The sequence below is a fragment of the Chanodichthys erythropterus genome, chromosome 10, assembly GCF_024489055.1.
Source record: "Chanodichthys erythropterus isolate Z2021 chromosome 10, ASM2448905v1, whole genome shotgun sequence".
Taxonomy (NCBI): Eukaryota; Metazoa; Chordata; class Actinopteri; order Cypriniformes; family Xenocyprididae; genus Chanodichthys; species Chanodichthys erythropterus.
In genome coordinates, this window is record NC_090230.1 from 36,636,664 (window position 1) to 36,650,360 (window position 13,697).

Sequence of the window (13,697 nt, forward strand, 5' to 3'; positions counted from 1 at the left end):
TTATTGTCATGCATGTTCTGGTTATTTGCGCTTGATTAAACATGCGTCTTTATATGGCGATAAAACAAAGCTTTGTTGCGTTTTTTTTTTTTTTTTTTTTTTTTTTTTGTGGGTGCGCCAACCCAGTTGTGACATAGAAGGGGGTGCGCAGGAAAAAAAGTTTGGGAACCGCTGTACTAGAGCCTTACTACTTAATCCGCACTATTGAGCTTCCTGTACAAGCCCACCAGGGTTTGTCTGGATTGCATAGCCAAGTTCCCCCTGCTGTAAGATGCCATAACTACACCAATTGGAGGCAAAAAGTTCTTGCTCCATTGAAGGGCAGTTTTTAGTAGCCCTGCATTCTTGTAAAATAACATTTTGCTAACAACATACTTAGCAAATGGTAATATTAGACGTTCTACCAGGGCCAGCTCCCTTTCTCCCTCTTTTCTTTTCTTTTGTCTTTAAGGTGTGAAATTAATGTGAATGTTTAGTGAATTTCATCAGATTTGGGGGACAAGTTTACATCAAGTTTAGGCTTACAACCTGTGTTAGTGCTTCTACATCAGTGTTATTCACCTATCATTTTCCTCTGATTTTAGGGATAAGTTATTAGTAGGGATAGGGGTTGGGAGAGGGATAGTTGTTAGGACTAAATTTTTAGACAATAATGTTTTTCCAGGATCAACAAAATATGTTGATCCAGGATCATGTCTTTTAAAGAGTGAAACATAAAAATAGTACAAAAGGAAAAAAAGTTAGAATAGTATAATAGAAATAGTATAAATGTTCAATCAGAAAACTAATCTAAATGTGATATTTTCTATTAATATTTACTTAGTAAATTTTCTGTTGCTATGATCTAATTGCACATAGCGGAATTTTTCTTTTTCTTAATATCTAAATAAGGTTGTCAAACAGTAAAGATGTCGAAAGGTCTGAATGCTGAACCTTTTTGTTTGGCTACATTATTTTCTCATTTTCACATTCTGTATGTTTTTTGTCATTCAGAGTAAACATTATCATTGGGAGAAACGGAGCCACGTGTAATATATATATTTTTTATTATAGTTATTTATCTCTTAGTTATTTACTTCTTGACATACAATTGTGTCTGCTGCAGTTTTACAGTGTATTGCCTTTAAACGTATTACCAGACAACTGCTAGAGGTGTTGTTATTGATAGATGTTACAGTACATAAAATTAACTACCACAGTATGGCCAGCAAAATACATCATGAAATCAATTTGTTTTTCATTTTCTTGCCTTTAACATTACACATTATTACTGATCATTTACCTCTGGGAATAAGCTTAAGTATTCTGATGATGGTTCAAATATTTTAAGAGACAGAATGTGTTTAGTTGATTTTCTAAACCATCGATAAAATAGTGCATAGATGAGGGGATTCATACAAGAATTCATATACATAATCCAACACATAATGTTCATTACATCTGATTCATTTGAATCATGTCCTGGAAGAAGAGAGGCTATGTAATACGGTATCCAACATAGAAGATAAACTGCTATCACAATCCCCAGAGTTTTTGCTGCCTTTTTTTCTGACTTGCTGACATTTGTGACAGAGTTTATGAGCCGAGCTTGATATTTTGCTACACAGAAGATCTGCCCATACAAAGATATTATTACTGAACAAGGGGCCACTAATGAAACAATGAGGTCTGTGAGAACATACTCAAACTTGACAGTAACAATACAGTCCCCATAACATGTAATTGGGTTCTCTGTATAGAAGATAGCATTGTATAACATGATAACCGAATATATGCTTGAACATAGCCAGTTTAAAATGATACAAAAAACAGCTTTTTTCGTGGTGACCCTTGTTGAATATTGCAGAGGATCTTTCACAGCAATGTAACGATCTATAGATATAAAAACTAAATTACCAAGAGATGCTGAAACAACAGTATAAAGAATAAATGGGAACAAAGTACAAAATGTCTCTCCAAAGTACCAGCATGACTCTATGAATCTGATGCCCATTAATGGTATAACAATCAGTCCCACAATCAGGTCGGCCACAGCCAGAGAGAGGATGAGCAGGTTGGTTGGAGTGTGAAGCTGCTTGAAGTGAGAGATGGAGATGATCACCAGCAGATTCAGAAACACAGTAAAAACAGATGCTAAAGATATAAAAATGTACAAAACAAAATACTCCACTTCAGGTTTGATTTCTTTGATGCATGACAAATTGTTGTTTGAAAAGCAGTAGTCCATTGCTTGATTGTCTGCATTTGTCATTCCCCTGTTAAGCATTTCAAAACTGTATTAGGAATACCACAAATCTCAAAAATAAGACCACTTCTTCATAGCAACATTTTGTAGCTGTGGGAGGATGTTGGTTTGGTGTCTTGGTATTCAGGCAACTTTGTGGATTCATTTATATTAAAGGAAACCTGGCTACACAGGAGGATTGATGCTTTGGTTTTAAACACACCCATAAGTTAAATATTCATAAGCATGGGGAGGTTACATCTGTAGCGTGTGGCCTAATAAAAATTATGAATTTAGTTTATTCTTTAATTTATACCATATGGACAGTTTGGTTTGGTTACTATACAAGTTGCTTGAGCAATTCATAGAAGCTACATGACTTACAGACTAATTTGCACTGTTATAGGTAAATCTCAGTCGACTTGCCAACTCTTTTTACTGTCATTTTGTAAACTTCCACTGGTTTTCAAGCCATTTTAAATGTGCAAACACAACCGGATGTCTATTTGTAATTTTCAGATTTTTTTTTTTCTTTTTTTTTCAGTTTTTGCGGCTCTTCGATGGAGGAAATTACATATTTATTTTGAATATTCATACATTTTGTTATTCTTACACGAATGAAAGGATGAATGGTTATGGCGATTAGTGTTACATTTGCATATTTTATTGTATGAATAGGCATGACAAAGTAAAAGTGTTGACAAGCAGCTGAGACTGTCATTTTTTATTTCACTTTATTTACCTCAGAAGTGTTTATTATACGGCTGTGCGTGGAAAAGAAAGCGCACAAAATGAGACCCAGACCATGAATTAAGATACATTTATACAGTTAACCAAATAAGAATTTATTTTCATATGGCATGACAGTTACAGCTTCAAATCTGTTTAGAGTCAATTTTAAATTTGAAAGTAATTTATAATATCTGTTTATTTATGTTATATCATTATCTGCACGACGCCATTGTTGACTTTCTTTGATGACGTTTGCAGGGTGATTATTGTCAGTGAAGTCCACTTCAACGGATATACCGTGCTCAGGGAGTAGGAAGCAGTGAACACTGCATGTCGAATGGAACGCAGCTCAGGTCTTGATGTCTCTACCAATGTGATAGATGAGGGAGACATACAAAATGTGGAGGGCTGAGGGTCCTCTAGGACAGGTTGGGGAACCACTGTGCTAGACTTTGTTCAGCATAAGCTCTACACACTTGCAGATCATTACCTTATAACCAACAAAATAAGGAGATTCATTGTGCAGTATAGACAGATATTTTTACAATAACAGGAGTTTTCAGAGTCAGTGGCACTGTGCAGTGGCTTATGTCCGCTTCTTTGATTATAATGGGAACATTCTTTTCTCAGTTTCTGTATATAACCTTCATGCTGCTAAGTACACTGCAATGTTTTGGGAGTGACAGCCATATAAAATGCGGGACTGAATCTGAAATTGCAATGATTGACATTTTGATAACTATAGTAACGCAGGGTAAGTAGTCTCGCAGGGTAAGTTAAATAGACCTGCCACTTAACTGTAATGTGTTTCTTTATTTTTCATTTTATTACTAACTTTTATTTGATCTTTTTTTTTTTTTTGTTGCAATTTTTACTTAAACAATATTTGAAAGCTACATGCCATTATCTTTAATCTATTATTTACTTATGATTAGTAGCATTAATAATTAACTAATTTCATTTATTTCATATTTCTATTTACAAAAATCTCAGGGTGAACAGTAACTAAGTATTTTTACTTCGTTACTGTACTTTTGTACATTTTTCAAGTATCTATACTCGAGTATTTTTTATTTTGAGCAACTTTTACTTTACTACATTCCAAAGCATAAGATTGAACTTTTTACTCCTACATTTCATAAAACATATCGTTACTCCTTATTTTAAAATGAAGAAAATCATCCATGTCCAGTTAAATCGGTTTACAAATCACATCAACAATTCATTTGTGAATTGGACTGATCGTATTGCAGCTGTTCTTGAGTCAACAAATCACTGATTCAATGGTCCGTTCAGAGCGAGTCTCATGTGAACTGAATTTACAAGTCTGACTGAAATTTAGCCAAGAACTGGGGGATCCTCTGAGTGTGTGTGCGTCTGATGGTGAAAAGTAAGTTAGCCTACTAATGCTGACGTTTAGGATGAATTATTGCAACCAAAAATCATAATTAGGTCAGTTGTTTTTTTTATCTAAATCTGCTGTAAAGGGTGATCTGTTTAAGCCCACTGAAATGCTTTTATGTGGACAGGTCCACATCAATGTGTCTATAGATCGTAATCTCGATTCAGTCAGATCAAATCACATTTTAAAACTACCTTGCCACATCAAATAACGATTGTATCGATTACATTAAGGCACTTGTTACGGGTACTGGTGTGAAGAGACGAGGCAGATACGGATTTCCACAATACATATACTTCTTTAATATAAACAAGGGCAGGAACACCAAACATACACTAAACATAAACAGAGAACCGACCAGGAGTGAATGGAGTGAGTGCAATATAAAGGGTGTGTTAATGAGAGAGTCCAGGTGCAGGTGATGCGTGATGATAGGGAGATGACGAGGGAAGTGAGTGCAGGTGTGGAGAACTGGAGGATGATGGGAAATGGAGTCCAGGGGAACAAGGGATCTGTAACAGTACCTCCCCCTCCCGGTTGTTACATCTACGACCGCCTACCGGGAGGGGGAGGTACTGTTACAGATCCCTTGTTCCCCTGGACTCCATTTCCCATCATCCTCCTGTTCCTCCCGGGCGCCCTGGAGACCTCAAACCGGAGCAGGGGGAGGAGTAGACTAGAGTGGAGGTCTCCAGGGCAGGTCCAAAAACCATGGCGGGTCAGGAGCCGTGGGCAGCCATGGTGGGTCAGGGGCCGAAGGCGGCCATGGCGGGTCAGGAGCCGAAGGCGGCCATGGAGGGTCAGGGGCCGAAGGCGGCCATGGAGGGTCAGGGGCCGAAGGCGGCCATGGAGGGTCAGGGGCCGAAGGCAACCATGGAGGGTCAGGGGCCGAAGCCTCCGAGGCGTTGAGCCCAGGCGACGCTGAAGGACCGGCGGGAGATGGCGGAATCCACGGCTCCGCCGACCGAAGCGCAGCCGGGGCTCCAGAAGGCCGCAGTGGAAGCAGGAAGACATACAACAAAACGAACACCGGGGGGAGTGAGGAGGCAGCGGCTGGAGCTGAGGGCTCGTTCATTCTCTCAAATACAATTAAGATCCCCACAGGCACTGGAGCTGGCTCTGGAGATACTGGAGCGGGCTCTGGATATGCTGGAGCGGGCTCTGGAGATGCTGGAGCGGGCTCGGGAGAGACTGGAGCGGGCTCTGGAGATACTGGAGCGGGCTCTGGAGATACTGGAGCGGGCTGTTTCCTCCTCCTCCGCTTTCGGGACCCAGTTGAGGAGTGTGGGTTCCGTGTGGGGCAGGCAGGGAGTTCGCTGGAGGGGCATGCGGAGGAAGACGGAGGTTGACTGACTGGCCCGGCCAACCGTGTTTCCGGATGGACTGGAGACATACACTGATCATGAACCGTGTCCACAAAGAATTTGGAGCCATTTAACCACAAAATTAAATTGATAGTTTCGCTTAAGGAGAAACGAAAAACAGGTTAATCAAAACGGATAGTGTTGTCGTCCAGTCCATCCAGAAACAGGGCGATCAACTGAGCGTCGGGCCAGTTGGTCAAAAAAGCAAGCTCAACGAACTCCTCCACATACCTCTCCAGCGAATGACGCACCTGCAGGAGCCCGATGAGGCGATCGCCGGCTGCCAGATGGGAGAGAGGCATAGAAGGAGCAGGAGCCAGGGAGCTGATGGAAGTCTCCATTTTTCCAGCACTAGGACGTTTAAACAAGTGACTGTTAAAATGTATTTGACATTGAATGATTCATTCAAAAGATTTGTTCAAAAACATTAATTCATCCAGTAATGAAACAAGTGAAGTAGTTATGAGTGAGTCATTAAATCATTCATTCAAACCATTTTTTTAAATGAGTTAATTAATTATTTAAATAGACTGCAGCAATTAATATTTTTCCTCTAGTAAATAATTATACGCAATTTTGTTTAGTTGTCTATTCTGAATCATGGGAGAATCATGATTTCTATTTGAAAGAAACAATTAAATATCTGGATTCTCATTTTATCCAGAATCGTGCAACTCTAACACAAATTAAAATAACACATGCACATTCATCTTCCCAGCTACTGTAGCAATTTCTTAAAATTGTATGGTTTAGCCCTATATGTTTCATCTGTTTTTATAGTTTCAACACACGTTACATATTATGTAACTGCATCCACTATTTTTCCATCCATACTGACTAGTGCTGGCTATTTGACAATTCATAATCATTCATAATTTTGAGCAATAGGATTATATAAAATATATAATATAAAATTTAATTGTATAAGTGGTCTATATAAAATTACAAAATAAACATTCATCAATCAGTACTTTTTTACTTAACTACATAAAAAATTAAGTACTTTTGTACTTTCACTCAAGTAAAATTTAAAAGGAGCACTAAAAGTTTTTACTTGAGTAATATTTTATGATACGTATGTAAAAATAACTTTTACAATATAAAAATAGTTAGAATAGTTGCTATAGTAAAGAAACGTCTCGGTTACATAGGTAACCCTCGTTCCCTGAAGGAGGGAACGGAGACGTACGTCGGACAGACCGACGAATAGGAATCTCGCTAGAGAGGCCAATCTACTTCGAGTGTAACTAAACGAGCCAATGCACATTGGCATGCAATCATATGCATCAGCTGCTCGCCTCGCAGCACGGGTATATAATGAGCAGCAGGTGCGTTGCATCTTCAGGTTTTCGCTGAGGAGCCGAACCCAGCAGGCGGCAGCATCAGCAGGACAACGCCTGTGGCGACGGGACGTACGTCTCCGTTCCCTCCTTCAGGGAACGAGGGTTACCTATGTAACCGAGACGTTCCCATTCAGTCGGTCACGTTCGACGTACGTCGGACAGACCGACGAATAGGAATCCCTACCAAAGCGCCACAGGGGCTGCCCTCTTCCAGCGCTCTGTCGTGAGCCACCTGAACCCCCTTGCCTAAGGACGGTGGGACCAGGCTCACGCAGAGAGGGTCGATCACTGTTGTTCCCAAAACCCACTCAGTGCGACAATTGGATAACGCTGGGAAAGCGTAGCCTTACATGCGATAAGGAACGCTGCGGAAGCCATATCCTTCCCCGAAGGAGTTATATGGATAAGTACATATGGACTAACCTTGTAGGTTGTACAACATATGGAAGAACTGGGGTGACTCCACTCGGTGAGAGATGGGTTCTCCCAGAGGGAAAGACACGGGCTTCGTTTAGGAGCAGCCGTGGAAAAAGCCATATGGGATCCCCGTAGGGTCACACATATGGAACCCAGCCTAAATCCGGTTCTCAAGGATACAACGGAGTATAGGCCTGGCGCCAGACGCTCCGCCACGTCGGCTGCCGAAGGGTAACCGGAGGACTCAACAGGGTCTGCCCGTAGGGACTCTCTGGAGAATAGAATGCGCATGTAGCGCAGCAAGCCGACACTAAGCCGGGGCCTCTCCGTGCCTCTGACCTGAGGCGAGAACACGGGAGGAGACCGGCTCGACACGAAGGCTATAGTATCTAGCGAACGTGTTAGGTGTCGCCCAGCCCGCAGCTCTACAAATGTCTGTTAGCGAGGCGCCACGAGCCAGCGCCCAGGAGGATGCCACACCTCTCGTGGAGTGGGCATGCAACCTGAGCGGGCAGGGCACGCCCTGAGCTTGGTAAGCCAGGGCGATGGCATCCACTATCCAGTGGGCCATCCTCTGCTTGGAGACAGCCTTTCCCTTCTGCTGGCCTCCGTAACAGACGAAGAGCTGGTCTGAGGTCCTGAAGCTTCGAGTTCTGTCTATGTACAGTCGCAAGGCGCGAACTGGACAGAGCAAAGCCAGGGCTGGGTCTGCCTCCTCCGAGGGCAGCGCTTGCAGGCTCACCACCTGATCCCTGAAGGGAGTGGTAGGAACCTTGGGCACATAGCCAGGCCGGGGTCTCAGTACCACGTGGCTGTCACCCGGCCCGAACTCTAGGCACGATTCGTCGACCGAAAATGACTGCAGGTCCCCTACCCTCTTGATGGAGGCCAATGCCACCAGCAGCAAAGTTTTCATAGAGAGAATCTTTAAGTCTGCTGACAGCAAAGGCTCAAAGGGAGCAATCTGGAGTGCTCTGAGCACCAGAGTAAGGTCCCAAGAGGGTATGGAGGGGGACGAGGAGGATTTAACCGTCTCGCCCCCTAAGGAACCTGACGACCAGGTCGTGCTGACCAACAGATTTGCCATCTATGTGGTCGTGGTAAGCGGAGATAGCAGCAGAATGGACTTTGAGGGTGGAGGGGGACAGCCTACGCTCCAACCCTTGCTGCAAGAAGGAAAGCACGACACCGATCGAGCATCTTCGGGGGTCTTCTCGGCGAGAAGAGCACCACTCGACGAACAGGTTCCACTTCGAGGCGTAAGCACGTCTCGTAGACAGTGCACGTGCCGAAGTGATGGTGTTAAGTACCTCGGGGGTAAGTCACCTAGAACCTCCGCGTCCCGTCCAGGGACCAGACATGGAGTTTCCAGAGGTCTGGACGCGGGTGCCAAAGAGTGCCCCGTCTCTGAGAGAGGAGGTCCTTCCTCAGAGGAATGGGCCAGGGAGGGGCTGTCGCGAGGAGTGAGAGTTCTGGGAACCAGGTCCGGTTGGGCCAGTAAGGCGCAACTAACAAGACCTGCTCCTCGTCCTCCCTGACTTTGCACAGGGTCTGTGCAAGTAGGCTCACTGGGGGAAACGCATATTTGCGCAGGCCCCGGGGCCAGCTGTGAGCCAGTGCGTCTGTCCCGAGTGTTCCCTCGGTCAGAGAGTAAAACAACTGGCAGTGGGAGGTTTCTGGTGAGGCAAACAGGTCTACCTGAGCCTCTCCGAACTCTCTCCAGATCAGCTGAACCACCTGGGGGTGGAGTCGCCACTCTCCGGGCAGCGCAGCTCGTGATAGCTCGTCGGCCACACGGTTGAGCACACCGGGGACATGAATGGCGCGAAGCGACCTCAGATGCTTCCGACTCCACAGGAGGGGATGGCGGGCGAGTTGCGACATGCGACGGGAGCGTAGACCACCTTGGCGGTTGATGTACGCAACGGTCGCAGTGTTGTCCGTACGGACCAGTACATGCTTGTCGCGAAGCAGGCCTTTGAGGCGGCTCAGCGCAAGGCGTACTGCCAGCAACTCGAGGCAATTGATGTGCCAATGCAGATGGGGTCCCGTCCAAACCCCTGAGACTGCATGCCCGTTGTACGTGGCACCCCAGCCGGTGGCAGAAGCATCTGTGAAAACCACAGCATGCCGGGACACTTGTTCTAGGGGCACTCCTGCCCGGAGAAACAAAGGGTCCGACCACGGACTGAAGGTTCGGCGGCACTCCTGAGTGATTGGCACCCGGAACGTGCCGCGTTGCCACACCCATCTCGGGACTCGGCCGTGAAGCAAGTGCTGAAGCGGTCTCATATGAAGCAGCCCGAGCGGTGTTACAGCCGCTGCAGCCGCCATATGCCCCAGGAGCCTCTGAAAAAACTTCAGTGGGACCGCTGTCCTGCCATTGAACGTATTCAGGCAGTTCAACACCGACCGAGCACGTTCCTCTGTGAGGCGTGCTACCCGTTCGACCGAATCCAACTCCATACCGAGAAAAGAGATCCTCTGCACTGGGGTGAGTTTGCTCTTCTCCCAGTTGACCTGAAGCCCCAACTGGCTGAGGTGCCTGAGCACTAAGTCCCTGTGCTCGCACAACTGATCCCGAGACTGTGCTAGAATGAGCCAGTCGTCCAGGTAGTTGAGAATGCGAACACCCTGTTCTCTCATGGGAACAAGGGCTCCCTCCACGACTTTCGTGAAGACGCGGGGAGACAGGGCCAGCCCGAAGGGTAAGACTCTGTACTGATATGCTCGACCTTCGAACGCGAATCTCAGGAATGGCCTGTGTCGCGGAAGAATCGAAACATGAAAGTACGCGTCCTTCAGGTCGATCGCTGCAAACCAATCTCGGGGACGGATGCACTCGAAAATGCGTTTCTGCGTAAGCATTTTGAACGGTAGCTTGTGAAGGCTCCGATTCAAAACTCGCAGGTCCAAGATCGGTCGTAACCCGCCGCTTTTCTTGGGTACAATGAAGTAGGGGCTGTAGAACCCTGACCTCAAATCGGCTGGAGGGACCGGCTCTATCGCGTCCTTCGCCAGTAGGACTGCAATCTCCGCACGCAGAACAGGGGCATCGACATCTTTCACTGAAGTGAAGAGGACGCCCCTGAACTTGGGGGGATGCCGGGCGAACTGAATCGCATAGCCGAGCCTGATGGTCCGGAGGAGCCAGCGAGACGGACTGGGGAGCGCTAGCCAGGCTCCCAGAGACCGCACCAGCGGCACCAAGGGGACCACCGGCGTACCCGCCGCGGGGCAGCGAGGTGGAACGCAGGGACGCGGCCCGGGAGGCTCTCTGTGTGAGGCGGCCCGAAGCGGGGTCACAGTGTACTGTGCAACACTTACCTGCCTCCACGGGTGGACAGAGGGAGCAGTCGAGGATTTGCTTACCTGCTGCTCGCTGCTGTCCGCTGGCGACAGAAGAGGTGGATGAGAGTGGTGAGGTTCTAGCCCTCCCACTGCTCTCCGAGCCCTCTTCGGACCCGGAGATAAAGGAAACTGCTCTTTTCTTGAAAATTTGGGTACCGCTGGCCGTTGAGCCAGCGGCGGAACAAAAGGAAACAACAAAAGATTCTCCACCCGGCCCTCCTCCGGGGGAAGGAGTGGTGCATTCACCACCTCCTGAAGAGCAGTCCCCTCCATCTCCGGGTCGCCCGTCCTAGGGCCACTTGGACTTGGCCTTGCCACCCTTCTTCTTGGGGGGTGGCTGGACGGGCTGGGCGCCCCGCCCGCGACCGGCTCCACGGCGCCGCTTGGATGGAGGCTGCTGCTGGGGCGCGGGAGCGGGGGCGGCTGCAGGGGGGCGCCCTCGGCGACGGGTAGTCTGAGGTGCCGCCGGCGGTGGAGGTGCAGCAGCTGACCGCCTCGGCAGGATGTGACTGATGGCCTCAGACTGCCTTTGTACAGCCGAGAACTGTTGGGCAAAGTTCTCGACCGCGTCGCCGAAAAGGCCGGTCTGGGACACGGGGGAATTAAGAAACCTGACCTTGTCGGTATCCCTCATGTCCGCAAGACACAGCCAGAGATGGCGTTCCTGGACCACCATAGTGGACATCGCACGACCCACTGACCGCGCCGTAACCTTCGTCGCTCGAAGCGCGAGGTCCGTCGCGGCACGAAGTTCCTGGAGAACTTGTGGATCATGACCACCCTCGTGCAGGTCCCTCAGTGCCTTGGCCTGATGGACCTGCAACAACGCCATAGCGTGTAAGGCAGAGGCAGCTTCCCCACAGGCCTGATAAGCCTTGCCGGTAAGATCCGACGAGTACTTACAGGCCCGGGAAGGGAGAGACGGCTCCCCCCGCCAGGTGGAGTTAGGGCACAGTTGCATAGCAACGGCCCGTTCCACAGGGGGTATGCGCGTGTAACCCTTCGCTGCCCCGCCATCAAGGGTGGTGAGGGAGGAGGACCCACCGACACGGTTTCGGGCAGTAAAAGGTGCCGTCCACGTGCCCGTGAGCTCTTCATGCACCTCCGGGAAGAAGGGCACTGGGGTGGGGGCTGAGAACCAGCCCTGGCCACCCCGAGATACCAGTCATCCAACCTCGAGGGTTCGGGACACGGTGGAGGATTCCACACGAGCCCGACCCTGTTGGCGGCCCGGGAAAGCATAGCCATCATTTCCGGGTCCGTGTCGGGCACAGTTGTCACCCCCGAAGGAGGCAACTGCGCCGACTCATCCTCCCCAGAAGTATCAGGCTCACCCTCCGATGCAGCGATCGACATCCGGTCGTCTGGGGGAGCTCCGAAGGAAACGGATGGTACACACCTCTGGGGTGGTCCACCACGTTCCGAGGGCAGCTCTACTGGCTGCGGAGCGCACGAGGGGGAGGGTTCCTAGGGGGTTGGTTCCCCGAAGGAAGCGCGCTCACCGTTATCCTCAAGTCACCAGCCCCGCCGCTCGCAGCAACCCTCTGAGGAGGATTGGAGCGAGGCGTCGGGACCGGGACTCCACCCCTTTGCAGAAAGTGGAGTCTCGACCGCAACTCCGCGATGGTCATCTTCCCACAATGGGTACATGACTCATCCACAAACGCTGCCTCAGCGTGCCTTAAGCCCAAGCACGCGATACAGCGCTGGTGACCATCCCGAGGCGCCAGGTAACGACCGCATCCAGAAACACACAAGTAGAACGACATCTTTAAAAAGACGCGAACTACTCGTGTTAGCTCTTTCAAGGACTGACTCTTTTAGGTGCTGAAGCACGCAGGGGAATAGCCGCTGCAGCACAGACAGGGAATGTGCAGCCTGTCGTGTGCACTCTCCTTGAAGGCGCTCCTCTTACCAGCTGTAACAACAGCTTTTTAGCGCTCTAGGCGCACCGTTTCACCAGCCGTGAGAACGGCCTTCACGCTGATTACAGCTTTGCTCAATCAAATTAAAGGCAAAAACAAAAACAAAAGGAGAATCAGCCCCGCTGCTGCGCTGTCCGCCTGCACCTCGCAACAAAGAGACGTCTTGAAGAGAGACTCGTTCACCACACTCGCTTTCAGTAGCTGTCTTCATAGAAGGTTTGGCTCCGAAGCGAAAAGCTGAAGATGCAACGCACCTGCTGCTCATTATATACCCGCGCTGCGAGGCGAGCAGCTGATGCATATGATTGCATGCCAATGTGCATTGGCTCGTTTAGTTACACTCGAAGTAGATTGGCCTCTCTAGCGAGATTCCTATTCGTCGGTCTGTCCGACGTACGTCGAACGTGACCGACTGAATGGGAACTGATATAACTGGATAAATTACACCTTTGATTACTCTGCTAGAACATCTGCTCTAGCATTATTTTTTTAGCAGAATTGTTAGCAGATTTGCTGCATCACAACCTAGATTACCCAGTCATGGACAATGAGAGGATCCTAAATGATATTCATTCTTTATTATTTGCTACTTTATTTGAAGGGATAGTTTCACAAAAGTATCTTCTTCACAAAAGAAGATATTGGGATAAGTAAATGATGACTGATTTTTTTTAACTAATCCTAAACTAAATTATAACTAAATGATTTGTGATGCACACAATTTTATATTTTTAAGTTTGACAGAAACAACAAATAAAAAGGAATACACTTTTTTATTCAATTATGTTTATTCATCCTATTAAAGTTTAGACTCTTAGAATAAAATAATTATATCATTATGCATCAGAGTGGTAGCTGGGTTGGTCTGATTCAGACAATGTATAAATAAAAGGACATTAAGGAGATCACAACAAACTCCTAACAGGAGGAGACTCACTC

General features: G+C 47.5%; 1 protein-coding gene across 1 annotated transcript; it reads right to left on the reverse strand.

The window, feature by feature from the left end:
• Positions 1 to 1,267: 1,267 nt before the first annotated feature.
• LOC137028298 (trace amine-associated receptor 9-like) lies at positions 1,268 to 2,266 on the reverse strand. Its single transcript, XM_067397070.1, has one exon. The coding sequence runs from the start codon at positions 2,264 to 2,266 to the stop codon at positions 1,268 to 1,270; it is 999 nt and encodes a 332-aa protein (XP_067253171.1).
• Between the last annotated feature and the right edge of the window lie 11,431 nt (positions 2,267 to 13,697).